We start from the raw sequence: 15,656 nt of genomic DNA on the forward strand, positions 1-15,656 counted from the left end.
TCTACAAAAATTTGTGCAACTCACTGGTTGATCTGGCCCTTCGCCACCCAGGACTCTGAAGCCAAAGCCTGACTCTTGGTTACGTTTGATAAACACATCCAGATCCTTGGCATTAGGTGCTGAAGACAAGAAAGAAATAAGAAGAGATGGAAAGTTTTCACCATGGTCAAAAATGATTCATTTGAAAAAATCACAAATCAAGAAATCACGCTGCAAGAAAATCAACCTTCCGAAAATCAGGAAAATGTAATAGCACATAATTTATTATCTGTCAGTAGAATTTTTAGTCTACATTTCAGACTAAATATCCACATATCTTCTTCATCTTATCTGGGATCAGATCGTGGAGCTAACAAGTCCTGGGGGAAACCCAAAGATCCCTGCTCCAAGCTGCATTCTCCAACTTTCTTCCCAGGGGGTTCCAGTGCTTGAAGGAATATGTAGTTTATCTTGTTTTCCCCTGGAGTTTTCTCCCAATGGTGCACCCTTGGAAACCTCTGAATGGTGGCATCCTGGTCACATAACTGATCTCAGAGACATGGGCTTATTTTGGTCACACCACAGGAAGTGCTACAAGGTCACGCTGACAACAGCATCTTTGACATTACTTCTGAGAGACTGCGACTCAAACAAATTATTTTCAACCTGTGGTGTGCAAAAATAAACTACAGAAATCTAAGAAGCAATTTAAAAGGAAACTGAACAAGAGAGCCAGAGAAAGCAAGACTTTAGGCAGATTACAAGAATATTATTTGGAATAAAACACAGTTTCCATTTTTTGAGCTTTGGCTTGTGTTTATCGTGAAACCTGCTGAACATAGACATTTTAACAGCCTTTTGGAAATGCCAGAGTTGAAGTAAGGATCTACTATCTCTAGGGCACAAGTGTCAAACTTCAGTCCTCAAGGGCCGGTGTCCTGCACGTTTTAGATGTGCCACAGGTACAAAACACTGGAATGAAATGGCTTCATTACCTCCTCCTTGTGTAGATCAGTTATCCAGAGCCTTGCTAATGACCTAATTATTCTATTCAGGTGTGATGTAGCAGAGGCACTTCTAAAAGTTGCAGGACACCGGCCCTTGAGGACTGGAGTTTGACACCCCTGCTCTAGGGAATACACATAAACTGCTATTTTGCAATGATAACTGCAAATGACAGCTGCGCTGACTGAGCTCCTAGCAACGATAAGATTCAAAAGGCAACTTAGAATTTGAACTCTGCAATCACTTTCATCAAAGAAGAAAACCCTGATGTACAATACCTACTTGCTATAAAACAGCTTATTTTATCATCTTACTAATCTTAAATGGGCAGTATTATACATTTTCCAGGCACTAACTACCATTTTTCAGCACAATCAAGTAACTATCTTACCCTCAGCTGTCTATATCAAACATGAATTTAAAGAAATTTGACTTCCTAGTTAGCGCTTTGATATTGGGCCTCTGTCTCTTTAAGATGATCCAGGCACAGCTGAATGAAAGATTCAAGGATATCTCAAACACGCATGAAAGAATCAAAGCAACACTCCAGGTGTGTTTTCAATGAGGGAAAAAGATTATAACATAATGTAAAGCTCATAAAAATCTTTTAAATCTCCAGAAGAGACTTTTGTAACTTCTAAGGGGGTTTGGATCAATCTCACATATTCAACCAATGAAATATATTGCAAAGCTGATTAGAGAGATGCTCAAGTAGAACTGAAGAAGTTCTGTCAGCAACTTACGCTTGCTGTCTAGCATAGCTTTGGACTTGAGGTAGAGCTCAGTCGGGTCTGGTTTAGGAGAAGACGACCGCAGGGTGTTGGTAGACACAGGGAGCGCGTTGGAGAGCACCTCCGGCTGACTGAGGGTCTCTGTGCTGTTCGCCATCTCCTGCCGCTGCTGCAGCTGCACGACGGGCTGCGAGGCTGGGTGGGGCAGTTGGTGGGAGATGGCGTGCGGAGGATGGTGGGACGTAGCGTGGGGCATGCTAGCTCGCTCCTGCTACACACAACAGGAAGAAAGGGTAGACAGATGTGCAAGTCTTCAGGTGGGTGAAACATCCATTAGTTGTGGCACATTTTCAGATCACTTGGAACATACGTTTACGTTTACAGCAACAACAGATCATTTATCTAAGTGATTCAAGTCTAAAACAGCCAGGATGCAAATAAATTTAGGATGGATTTAGATACCAAAAAAAAAAAAATCCCCCAAATAGCACATCCAAGCAGAATGATACTGCATTTCACCAACAAAGCAGAGTGAGTAAGCCTGTTTCTGCCTCATCTCCTCTCTATTTTCAAAGCACAGCACAGAGGAGCAGCACAGTGACGAGCTGTTGAACGAGGCATATCATCTTACAACACCCAAGCACAGGATGATGTTAAGTTTCTGTTTGCATGGAGCATGTGTGTTTACCCACACGCAACTCCAGAAATAACCTGGATAATGCAGGTTGCTTGAATAATGCAGAATTGCTTGTGGGAGGCAGACATAAAAGTAAACCAGAAAAAAATTATGGCTTCTATTTTGTAATCCAACAGAAAGTGTTTTTTCTCTTACATCATCTTTTATGAGAAAACTGATAAAAAAGAGTTTTACTTACAGGTTTTAGTGATTTCACGGGAGAAGTTTGACCTGTCGGCAGAGAGGTGAAAGTGAAGGTTAAATCCTTAAGAAAACATAGTTAACACATTATGAAATATATACCAATGACAAAAGGGGAGAATCATAAAAGATTTACTTGTAGGTTTTGTGGATTTATCCCATTTCTCTGTTCTCACCTTTACTAGATATGTTTTCAGTACTTTCCTCTCCGCTTCTCTCAAGTTTGAAATGGGAAGTGTGTGGAAAACAATGCGTACTATTACCACCAGGGGGTAGTAGGCTCAAGTAATTACTGATGTTTGATGTGTAATTATCAGAACAGGGCCAAAGAAGACCTGGAGCCCTGGGAAAACATCCACCCCTCTCTGAGTGAAACCAGCCACCTGTTGCTGCAAATGCAACCCAGAGGCGCTGAAGCTGTTTGGTTTTTCACAAAACTAATCCCAGACTGTGGTTTGCATTTGATCAGTAGTTTTGCTTAGTCATGCTTCACATTTTTTCCATTTATAGATATTGTTATATTTCCTTGGAAGTCTATCTACTGACTTTGTTTCTCATTTGGTCCACCAGATGCTTTCCTTGGCTGTTTATCCCCACCCAGTTCATTTACTCTGTTTGAACTATTCAGGTGTGGATTCATGCTTGGACTAATTTGGATTTCCTGCCTCCGCAGTGCCTGTTTGTTCTATTGTTCGATAAGCTAATTAATGTATGTTAATTCTCCATCTGCTTCTGTCAGTCTGCACATCTGCATTTTTGTTCCGCCACAAATAAATGTGTTAAAATGTTCAGTTTGTTGTATTAAAACATACAGCTGTATGTTTATTAAAATATATTTATAGTATTAATAATATACAATTCTGGAAATAAATTAAGAGACCACTTAAAATTAACAGTTTCTCTGATTTTACCTTTTATAGGTATTTGTTGGAATAAAATGAACATTGTTCTTTTATCCTATGAACTACTGTCTCCCAAATTCCAAGCAAAAATGTAATATATATTTGCAGAAAATGAGAAATGGTTAAAATAACAAAAAAGATGCAGTGCTTTCAAACCCCAAATAATGCAAAGAAAACAAGTTCGGTGCTAATGTTTTAACTCGGGAAGAGTTCAGAAATCAATCAAACCAGGAGGTTTTCAAAAGGGGTCAGTGCAGTGGGCTCCTAATTTTTCCAGAGCTGTATTTATATTATCAAAAACATAAAGTTTAAATGGTTTTATGCTCTATGGAATAAAGTATAAATAGAAAAAAACATTTCTCTTTAGCAAGGACAGAGACACTGGTATAGTTGATGAGAAAATGAATGGAGTTAAATACGAGAGTAAATAAACAGATAGAGGCTGCAAAAAACAAGCAAATGGGCCAGAGGTCAACCTTTTAGCAGGACAGTGAACATAAAAACACAGCCAGCGCTACAAATGGATGGTTAAAACCAGATTATATTCATGTGTCAGAATGGCCCAGTCAAAGTTCAGACATTAGTTCAAGTGAAAATCAACTTGAAAATAAATGCGCTTGAGATGTTTTTCAAATAGGAAAGAGTAAAAATTTCTATTATTTTTCTCGAACTCCATATTTATTCCTTACTTTGTATTGATCCATCACACAAAATCTCAATGAAACACTCTGACTTTTGTGTGAAAGGGTGTGAATACATTTACAAGGCACTGTAGCTTAATTTCATTATGAAAATCTTCACAATTCCCCTGGTTTACTTTCCATCATCTGCAATTCTGACTGCTGGTTGAAATGGAAGACAATCCTAGTCCAAGCCTTTGGGGGTCTTCTGAGAACCCTCGGCAGGATTTCATCTTTGATTTCCGGAAAGCTGTGATCTTATGCTTTCGTAAAGCTGTGACACACACACTCGCACATGCAGCATATGCACGTCTGCGATTAATGCAGATACACGACAAACCCCCGGGAGCGTAGAGCAGAACCAGGCTCAGTGCATCTGATATGTGGGTGCAACACTGATCTCCTGAATCTGGGCTATACTGCACTGCAGCAAAGGCAAAAAAAGGAACAAGCCCTTCAAATCAGGGAAAGCATGAAGCAAGAAGACAGGCGGTGATTACCCACCACGCTCTGAGTCTCCTGCCTACTCTCTTTCTTTCTCTCATGGCAGCAAGTGGTTCAGTGAAGCTGCCATCTCTTCCAAAAGCAGCTCTCTCCCATGTGACCGAGCTCCACTTCCTCTCCGTTTGGGAAGGTGCACAGTGGATGATGCAGAGCTGGCGTGGGCCAGAGCGTGAAATTGCTTTATTAAACATTGGGAGAGTCCGTGTATTCAAGCAAGACAGGAAGCACGCAATCCGTCCTGTCATTTATAAATTAGAACATTGTACACAGAACAGAAACTTTCATCTCCTCTACAGCTGATAGATCTCAGACAACAGGAAGGATAATGTCAGCATCTCCTCGGGAATTAATTTTGATAGCAGTCTGGGAATTTTGTTTATTGTTTTTTCTTTTTGATGGCAAAAAAAGTGAGTCAAAAGCAGAAAGCAGGATAGAAATATGCAGGGGGATTAAAAGGATTTCAGAAGAATTGGAATAAACTGTCACCTTGCCTCCAGGCTATAATACCTGTGCACTGTCTGAACACAATACTTGTAGATTAACATTCAGAAAGATTTCACAGCATGTCACAGCTGTGGTGCTAGCAACTTACCACCTGAGTCTACTGGTTTAGCACCAAACTACATTAGATCTGTTGTTTTTGTATCAACCTTGTATCTGAATCCCAGAAACAGAACCAAACACTGAGAAACAGCATTCACCTTCTACGCACCACAGCTCTGGAACAAACTTCCAGAAAACTGCCAAAACACTGAGTTCCTTTAAACAAAGACAGAAACCCACCTCTTTAGAGTTGTCTTTGATTAGTAGTAGGTGGAACATTAATAAACATATTTGATGTATATTTGCTCGATGATTTTGATGATGGTATTTGACAAACTGCACAACTGTTTTTTAGCCAGGTAAAAACCAGCCCCTTGTTCTACGCTTCGTTTCGTATAGAGGGTTTGGACTCTCGCTATAGAGAAACAATTGCTTTCTGGAAGCATGAACTCTATCGAAGTTTTAAATTTTGACCAATCACTAATGTTTGTCCATGATGTATGTAACCTGAAATTGCCTGCACTGTAATATAAACAACCAAGACATAAGTGCTGAGCCAAGCAAGAAGGCTGTTGATGTTAATTCAATATTTGTAAGCATGACCAACATGGACTGAATGGCTTTGTTCACGTTCTCCGCTGCAATTGCTTACAACTACAGGCAGACTACATTTCTGAAACAGTATAGAAGATCGACGTGATCATTCACAACTTCTTCTGATCGCTCATTGACACGATTGAAATTCTACTGGAGAAATCCAGGTCAATGGGTGAAAGTCTACACCGAGATGTGAAGCTGGATTTGAATCAAGCGGAAATGTGCAGAAACGAAATGGCCAGGCTAGATATTTATATGAAGTGAAGCGCTTTGAACTGCCTTACACATAAACTTAACTTGAGCCAGATTTCCAGATGTTTACAGCCACTCACCTCCTCTAAGCACCAGTACGTTGACCTCACTGCCCACCGGCAGGTCTTTGAGGATGTCCACTACTTGAGCGTGGCTCAGCGTTTGGACGTTCTGCCTGTTGATCTCCTTGATGACATCACCCTTCAGCAAGCCACGGCACCACTGGGCGTCCAGGATCATCTTGACCTTCTGCCCCAAGGAGCAATCTGCGATCGCGAAACCGAACCCCCCTGGCCCCTTCACCAAGGGTACACTCACTAGCTCCGGCTGTAACAGGGTGGGGTCTGGTCCCTCCTGGTTGTGGGCGAGAGGAAGGTGCTGGTGTTGCTGCGGGTGAGGGTGGTGATGGTGGCGTCCGCCATTGCTTAGGCCTGGGACGGCAGAACTCTGGCGTGAGAGGTGTCCGCCATCTGGAACTGTGAAATGGGGCTCCTGGGGATTGGAGGAGGATGGGGAAGGGGAAGCTTCTTTTGAGGCGCTTAGTGAAGCTGGTGCGTCTTCGCTGCTATTAGAGTCCTCTGGCAGAGGGTAACCCCGACACAAGACCAGGTCCACATACTGGTTGATTGGGATGGACTGAAACATCTGAACCACGTCAGCGTGAGTCTTCCCCAGCACACAAGCCCCGTTAATTTCCACAATGACGTCACCTCGAAGAAGAACAAAGAGATTTCATAAAACTACAGCTGTTGAAAATGCTTTAACATTCTCAAAAGTGAAAAATGACTAAATTAAATACAGAGCAAATACAATCACATCTATATTTCACTAGTTAACTACAAACTTCAATGTATTTTGTTGGGATTGTCCAACTTTTTCACTTCTGATACAATATTGCAGTTTTGAGTGTTGGAAAGTACCAATGTTGACCCGATGCAATATTTATCAGCACAAGTCATACATACTTTTATTGCTTATTTTTTAGTGTGGAATGATGGAAAAGGTTTGTTCAATGAATATTGCACAAACAATAATCAACAATAGATATTTTTTATGTTTCTAGATGTGCAAAGTTGGAAGACTAGTCCCAAAATAGCTGTAACTGTAATCATAGCAAAAGGTGGTTTTTCACAAAATTGACTCCACAATTTCCAGAATTTTATTGGGAATAATTTTTACTTTCCTTCCACTTTCTAAATTTGTTGCTATATTACATACATGTTTTCCCAATCAACAGTAGATATTTGTACATAATTTAATTATGGCAACAGGAAGTAGGAGAGTGTAAAACAGAACAAGATAAGTGACATGCTCATTCTTTTCCACCTTCATCTCCCTGTAAAAGCTGGAGCTCTTGTCCTGCCAAACAGCTGAATCGCTGACTGGCCAGCTGGCTATAAGCCCAGAAGAAGATCCATCCCACCTACACAATCAATACCTTCCCCAAGCAAACACAACTAAAGTTGCACTCCTTAAATGAACTCCATAAACTAACATGGTTTCTCTGACTCATTATATGATACTACAGTGTTTTACCTAAAAAATACCAAAAGACAAGTGGAATAAACATTCTCCGAGAGCTCCAACACTGCACAACCTGGCATGAATAAATGTACCAGGTCCATAGTGTTAAGATGCAAGGGGAAGTTGTTCCAGTCGAATGCTCGCTGTTAAAACCCAATGAAATTAATTACATTCATCTTTTGGTACAGTCAATTACCCCTCCACCCCTCGAGGGAAATGAGACAGTGAAAATAATTACCCTCTCTGTTCCACTTTCTCGTTGATTCTCAGCAGCGGTGCTTGTGTGGCTATCAATATTAGTGTTATATGAATCCTAAGGCTTTTTTTGCACAAGTTATTCAAATTAATTCAGTTGCCCTACATGTGGTCACAATGTCCACTTGCAATGCCTTTTACTTGAATAATTCCTGAATGGTTTCATGTAGCGCTCACCCTTCAACCTACATAAGACAGGCCAATTAAAACTGTAATTTATGCTTGGATATAAACTCTGACCGTAAACTATAAACTAGACGTCTGTTTTATTGATGATTTCTTATTTTTACTACTGATCATAACATTGCCTTATGTGATTAAGCAATGTGACATTCAGTGTGAAGTATCCATGATCTGCTTTCTTTACAAATGGTTGCCTATACCATATATAAAAGGTCAAGAAAACAGTGTACTAGTCAAATGCACATAATTTGGAACTTAATGTGTCTGTTATTTTTTGTGTCACTACAGTTTCCTTAGACACATTGTCCAACACAAACAGTGTTTTCAAAGTGTTTTATTTGACAGAGAAGTGATCTGGTCAGACAACTGAGCTTTTTGGAAAATATGAAAAACATTATGCAAGACAGAAAGCTTAAATTACCCTGACCGCATCATCGAAGCGGGGAACAACATTCCTAAACACGCAGTCAGAGCTACAATGGAAAGGCTTAGATAACACCATTTATGCTTTAGAATGGCCTAGTTAAAGTCCAAACCTAAATCCAAATAAGAATCTTAGACAGTGTTTTAAGACTGATGTCCGAAGAGACTCTCTACGTAATCTGACTGAGTTTGAGTTGCAATAAAAAATGGGGAAAGACCCCCATGCCTAGATTTACAAACCTGATGTGAATGCACCTTAGCAGACTTAATTGCAGTGAAAAGTGGTTCTATGATTCAAGACAGGAGGTTTGAATACAAATCCACACATTTTCACATATTTATTTGTAAAAAGAAATTGTGAAAACCATGAATCTTTTTGTTCCACTTTACAATTATATTCTACTTTGTGCTGAGTGGACACTCTAGGTCTAAATAAAATATTTCAAAGTCTGAACAATTTTGGAAGGCTCTTTAGATCAGTATGACCTCTGACTGCTAAACAGTTGGTGTCCAGAATTCAGAGAATACTATCATTGCTCTGAGGAAAGTTACCTGGGGCAATCTTGTTGTCATGTGCTGCAGGCCCATCAGGAAGGACGTTTTTGACTTGAAGGAACTCATCCGGTCGGTCTCCTCCGATGATAGTGAACCCAAATCCCAGCGGGCTTTTCTTAAGTGATGTCTGCAAGATGGAACCCTGCAGCTGAGATGGATCCCGAGTGAAACCACGCAACCCTGTAGCAGGCTCCTCTTCTGTGGAGACATATGGAAAAAGGGAAAATAGAGATAGTAAATAGAGAATGCAAAAGGTGGAAATGAATTTGATCCCAACAATACACTCATAGCAAATTAGGAGGGAGGCCAGTTTCCCGTTTTGTTTCAAGCTTATCTTTAACCACACATTTTAATTGTTTACTAAATGACGACATAAACTGTTGTTGTTTTGCAAGTCAAACCTGTATTTATGCATAACTGCAAAACACATTAATGCCTTATCTATTTCTCCTTTCAGCATTCCAGAAATTATAACCAGAGAATCACTTCACACATTTACTGCATGCATGGTTTGTGTAGTGATTGGCTGACATTCAGTTGAACAGTAAAGGATTTTATTTCAAACTGTGGCCTGTATCACAGCAAACAAATCATGTGGAACATAAAATCATATCAGAATTCTTGTAGATCTTTAGACACAGCTTTTTTATAGACCTACAAACAACACATTTATAGTTTCACATTAGACATTCCCAAACATATAGACCTAACTTTCAACACAGGTTATTCCACTGTTTCCATTTCCAACCACATCTTTCCTTATTTGTTTTCACCTAGTGTAGGATTTCATCTTAGAAATATGCGCCAACCACAACCAGAGGTCTAAATTCTTTCAATTTGAAAGGTGTTGCCCTTCCCATGCACCATGTAAACACAGGATGCTAAGAAGGGGCTAAGAATAAGGCCGAAAGAATAAAAAGGGGATTTAGTAATTGCTCTTTACACCTGATGGCAACAATCTCACCTGTCATTAATGAATGTGTTAATTAGCGAGACTGCAAGACTCAAGCACAACCCTAATACTAACATATTTGTAGAGTTTTCATTTTGCAAATGTTTATACTTTGATATTATTGTTGGATTTGCAGAGGATGCAAAACAAGTTTGTCTTTCTAGATGTATTTGTGAATTAAAATACAAAGTTTTTTTTGTGCCTCAAAAACACCAGCAGACACTTCTAGAAATTTGATGCAAATTTATTTCCAAATAAAAGTGGATATAGTATATATGTGCACCAGGTAATCTTCTTGTGAAGTCAGTTTACAATTAGATTCTCATAAAAAGAGGTTCTCGTAAAAGAGCAAGTGGCTACAGAATGTTTCTGTGAAATTATGAGCTTCTCTTTAATCTGCCATCTATCTTCTTCATGATTGCATTCAAGCACCGACAACCTGCCTGATAGAATATCGCTCACTGATAGTAATTATACGAACAATCAAAGAACCCTCAGTTTTAATGCAAGCTTAATCAAATCTTTTATAAAGCTAGTAAACATCCAAACATTTAAACAAACTCGAAAGGTAACTTGGGGTTAAGTGCCTTGCCGAGGGACACGTCAACATATGGGGAAAGCTAAAATGAAACCTACAACCTTTCGATTGCAAGACGAGTCACAGTGGACCTACTGCTTAAAGACAAATTTGAACCAGTCTTTTATAATATGGAATGATTGAGCAACAAGCAACTTCGAAAAGCTCCACAAACTAGAACAAGCTGTATAAGTTTGAATTTATTGTTGATGGTTGATTTACTATTGATTTTGTCTAATCAACATAGGGTCAAAATAAGTTTAAAAATATGTTAGGTTTTTTGTTCAACTGGATTAAGTTAGACGTCATTCCATTCACTTAATTTTAGCCTGTCTCATGCATTAGGAAATGTGTTCTGATGTGTGTTTGGGTTTCTCATTTGACTGAAATACTCCCACAGTATTTAACTTTACACCATCTAGCCAAACTGTCACCTTTGGGCGATCCAAATCTGAGTCTGCTTTGTATGCATAGTTTTGCTTCTTTGTGGATTAGAAAAATATAACAATTGATTCTTAAGACTAAAATAATATGACGTCCCTGCCAGTTACGAGCGGTAAACAATTCAATCTCACTTTATGTGAGATAAATTTATTTTGTTTTCCCTGTAAACTTCATAGCAAGTTTCCCCTGTGATGCAAGGTGTTTATCATATGAGGCAACTTCACAGAAGACAGGAAATAAATTCTATTGGACTATAAGAGAGAGTGGAGAAAGGGAGGACTGATGAGCCAGAAAGAGACAGAAAAGTAATAGAGTTAGCCCTGACACAAAGAGGTGAATCCTAACTAAATCCTAGGCTCCTCTTCCCCTGTGAGCGCGCCAGTTATTTGCTGGGTCCCTGCAGGTTGGGCTTTGTCCCTGCCTGGTTCCCACACTGATAGACAGCTCGACATCAATCTCATTACAGGGGCAGCGCAGAGAGGTGTCCTCCCTGACTCCCACACCACTCTCTCTCAGTGTCGTAGTGTCATGGGATTTTGATTTGCATAACTGCACTGCAATTGGCTTATGGACGTGACTGTTTTAATAGTGAAAAGCAGAGACAGGTCGAGCAGAATTAAATTGACACAAACACCTTTGAAGGGCCCAAATACATTTCCAAAATTCCACAGCCCAACTTGAATTTATATCAGATATTTCTATTGTGTTAAAGATTTAAATCAGTGCTGGATGATGCAACTTTAAAATAAAATCTCAGATTCTTTCATACCAGATTTGCTTTTAATAGATTTTTTCCCTTCGCTTTCTTTTCTAAAAATCAATTAAAAATGACAGAAAATATTTTCAAAAAGTGGCTTTTATTTCAATCATCTCTACTTGAGTTGTATGACACAGTATCAGAGCAAGGCTACAATAATTTTTGTTTAATTACAAAATATAGTCATAATAAGATAAAAAGCTTCAGTAGAATAGATCTGATGTGACCAGGTCAGTTCATGTAGTTTTTTTCTTTGAAACAGACACAGTTGGTTGCATAATCATTTAAATGTCTCTTTTGCTGTACAACTGTATTCAAACAAATTTAAGCTGCAAAGTATACTTTTCAAACAGGAACAATCCAAGGAGTGCATTGAAGAAAAAAATTAAGATTGTCCAAAAAATGCAAAGTCAAAAACCAAAAATTTGATTAGTCCATAAAATCAATTTATCAACTTTACTAATTTAAACACAGAACTTGGATGGATGGACTTTTAAATAATAACCAACATAAACAGTGCTCTTGCTCACACCTACTTCAGATATGATCATATTTCCTCAGATTAGAAATAGAGTTTTGCATTCCACACATTCACTGACTTTTTAAGATGGAATGTGAACCCTAAATTTAGCTCTATGGGCCTTACGGCTTGTTTTGATGATTGTTAAAACGTGTCTGCTGCAGGTAAAACGCTCAACCTGCTCAGTCATGTTCACGCTGTGCCTGAAAAACTATTCCCTAAATGATCCCCATTAAAGCAGCATGGACAGAAACCATAGCTGGAAAGCAGAGGCTACAAACCAAAGCCATGTTTACATGGCCCTGATTAAGCTGTGGGCAACAATGGGACAGTCTGTTTTCTCAGGGAGGCGAAGTGATTATGTGAAATGTCTGACAGGATTGTCAGTGCTGTAATTATGGCCTGAACGCAGTGCCGTGCTCCGCTCCTGTGCCCCGTTGCCGTTGTGACAGGTCAGCTGAGGCAGATTCACGCTCAGGAGCCACCTCACGCACGTTCACACTGGCCATTAATTCTCATTAACGAGGGTGGGAAGGTGCAGGGTGGGCAGTTAGAGCTGGAGGCGGCGACGGTGGCACGCAGACTGCAGAGAGACTCAGCTATGGGAGGTGGGATCTGTGCGCAGCAGACTGAGGCGGACAGATCTGTCCGAGGGGTGTCTGAAACACGGAGGCCGACTTGAATACTAATACGGACATGCTCTGTGTATGCACACTTGGAGGACCGTAATAGCTCCAACTCCTTTTACAACTCAGGGGCCTCCATTTATCAGACTCTAGTGTTTACGGTGCAGCGGATGATTATATCAGTCAAGCTGCATCATTCCTCGCATGTGGGACATGAGAAGTAGCAGAAAGGCAATTTATGACAATAAGTCACACACAACTGCAGTTACCCCTCTGTCCTCCCATTCCTCTTCCCTGGCACCCTTCCTCTGGTCTGCAGAGATCTTTAAGCAGCTGTGAATGACAGGGGGCTAAAGCAGCATTCAAAGAGACCTCAGAGCCTTCCCTATTTCATATCTACTTGTCAAAGTGAATTTTGCTGCCCAGTGAAGAGTCCTTTCATTATTCAAATTGAATATCATAGCTTCCGAGGCTATAAGCTGTTTATCAGCAGCCTGTCAACTGTTAGAACATCCTCAGAAAGACATTTCATCTTAAAGCAGATGGTTAAAGGGCTCCCAGTGTTTGGATAACACACATAATGTGATGTTTTAAGAAGTGCAATGATGGAATATCTGTGTTAACAACGCTGTTGTCCATGCACCAGTTTATTGGGTAAAGATACTGCAGACTTAAAGCAAAACGTGGCACGTTTTTGCATGTCACTAACTGTACTAATCAGCTGCAACATTTTAACAGTTAAAGTAAAAAAAAAACAACCAAGGATCTTTTACAAATTCTCTTGTGTGGAAACGAGTAAAAACATCTGTCCTTGAAGATTTTTTTCAAACATTAAAATGAGGAAGAGGAAGAATTTAAGCAACTTTGACAAGGCCTGTGGGGGTTAGAGTCCACAGCGATTACTTAACTAAATAAGAGGGTAAAAATACATGCAGCCAGGGCTGGCCCAAGGCTCTATGATGCAGTAAGCAGGGTTTAATTTGGGGCACAAAGTTATTACGTACTTATTTACAATCAGTTACAGTGTGCATGAAATGTTCACCCCTAATTTTCAGCTCAACATATCAACAAGTTCATTTCAGCCGACTGTGTCCAGGACCTGCTTCTCTTGGTCATGATCCGTACGCAAATTGTGAGCTTTGTGGTTAGGTTCAGCTCTCTCTGCCACATTACTGCAGATTAATCCACAGTTTATATATTAATTTTTCTGCTCTATTCTGGACATGAACACTTGATGCAGTTTGACCCCAACATTGAGTTCCCAGTGGGGACTAAGGGACAATAATTAGAAGGAGTTTAACATTGGAAATCAACATAAAGTCTCCTCCACATGGGCCCACCAAATGCAGGGAAGGATGCAGAGATCAGATGCAGAGAAGCAGGCTGGGAGGTGGAAGGATGGGAGTGACAATTCACATTTTCATAATCTGGCTTTGGGACCCTTAAACAGCTGATTCAAGCATTTAACCTGCCTTAAGTTGTAAATAACAGAGCTTTAAAAAGTGCTTTAAAAACAGAAATGTATGCTCATAAAAACATGAAATAACTTAGAGCAATCAGATGCAGTAAATAATTTTCTCTCACTTCATGTTCTCTCTATAATTCTCCAAAAACAAGACGCAAATAAACAATTTCACTTTCTGTTCAGTTCTTTCTGAACAAACAGTGAATAGTTTTTGCCAGAAAACACAATAGTACAGCTAGCATTTGGTAGTTAGTTTCCTTAGATTTGAATATCGCAACAAGGCTACAACTTGAAGATTTCCAAAACATCCACTCCAACATAAATCCTTGTGGATTTTCTACTTCTAAGAAGGACAAAACAAAGGTTTCATCTGACAGAAGATTCTCTGTGTCTGTAGACAAAATATCAGCATTTTTTTTGCTGAGAGTTTTACCTGAGGGTGCGGCTGCTGGTGGCTGAACTGCAGTGGGTGTGTCGTCGCTCAGCTTCCTCTTTGCTTCCATCACTGGATTCTCAAACTGGGTCTTCTGGTTGATGTGGCTGCACAGGGGATAGAAAACAACATTATGTTACAAGAACTGCAAATAGGACAAAATATAGAGTAATGATTGAAAATATATCCCAAATAATAATACATTTGTCTCCCTAATTTTGAGAAAAGGGTCTTAACTGCTAGTCAATTACACAGATTTGTATCTAAAAACTAAAATTTCACTCATTCCATCCCTCTGTTCTCTCTATCTTGCTGGTCTACAGATAGAAAGTCGCTGCTGTTGTTGCTACTGTCTGATGAAGATGCAAAGCTGTGATTTGACTGTGGGGCGTATCCAGAGCTAGTGCACACATACACATGTAAACAGCATATGCTCTACAAACCCAAACATATCAGAACCAAAAGTACTAAAGGCACAGATATTAAATAAATAGCTCATTTACAAGGGCCAACACACTTCACTTTGATCACACAAACATAATTTAATCAGTTTTAGGAAGGACGCAAAGCTGTGGTTTATTTTGATGTGCACATTTTTCTTTAGGATTATCATTTTAAGAAAATGTTTGAGACAAAAAAGAATTTTTAAAGGCTCTTTAGACACATGTAAGCATTTGAGTGACACTTTTTAAGGCAAATAATCTGCAGAGAAATAAGAGAAGGGAAAAGAAGTGCTTGGTAAAAAATTCCAAGAAATAAAATCTTTCACAGCCAAAAAAAAAAAAAAAAAAGCTTTACAGATCTTCATCCAAATTTTAAGGTCAAAAATTACACCCTGAACAGTCAAGAGAGTAAAGAATGTTAAAATCGCT

At 39.5% G+C, this 15,656-nt stretch overlaps 1 protein-coding gene across 4 annotated transcripts in view; it reads right to left on the reverse strand.

Moving 5' to 3' along the window:
- The window catches only part of magi3a (membrane associated guanylate kinase, WW and PDZ domain containing 3a), a 132,924-nt gene that overhangs the window by 12,463 nt on the left and 104,805 nt on the right, over positions 1-15,656 (reverse strand). For 3 of the 4 annotated variants that reach the window (XM_044128638.1, XM_044128652.1, XM_044128659.1), the window contains exons 8-13: positions 14,785-14,891; positions 9,008-9,208; positions 6,151-6,780; positions 2,591-2,622; positions 1,728-1,986; positions 25-119 (exon numbers count right to left, since the gene is read on the reverse strand). In XM_044128638.1, the coding sequence (XP_043984573.1) occupies positions 25-119; positions 1,728-1,986; positions 2,591-2,622; positions 6,151-6,780; positions 9,008-9,208; positions 14,785-14,891 (1,324 nt within the window). The remainder of the gene's footprint in view (positions 1-24; positions 120-1,727; positions 1,987-2,590; positions 2,623-6,150; positions 6,781-9,007; positions 9,209-14,784; positions 14,892-15,656) is intronic. The other variant, XM_044128646.1, reaches the window with a different exon arrangement.

Source organism: Gambusia affinis, linkage group LG01, assembly GCF_019740435.1.
Source record: "Gambusia affinis linkage group LG01, SWU_Gaff_1.0, whole genome shotgun sequence".
NCBI classification, from domain to species: Eukaryota; Metazoa; Chordata; class Actinopteri; order Cyprinodontiformes; family Poeciliidae; genus Gambusia; species Gambusia affinis.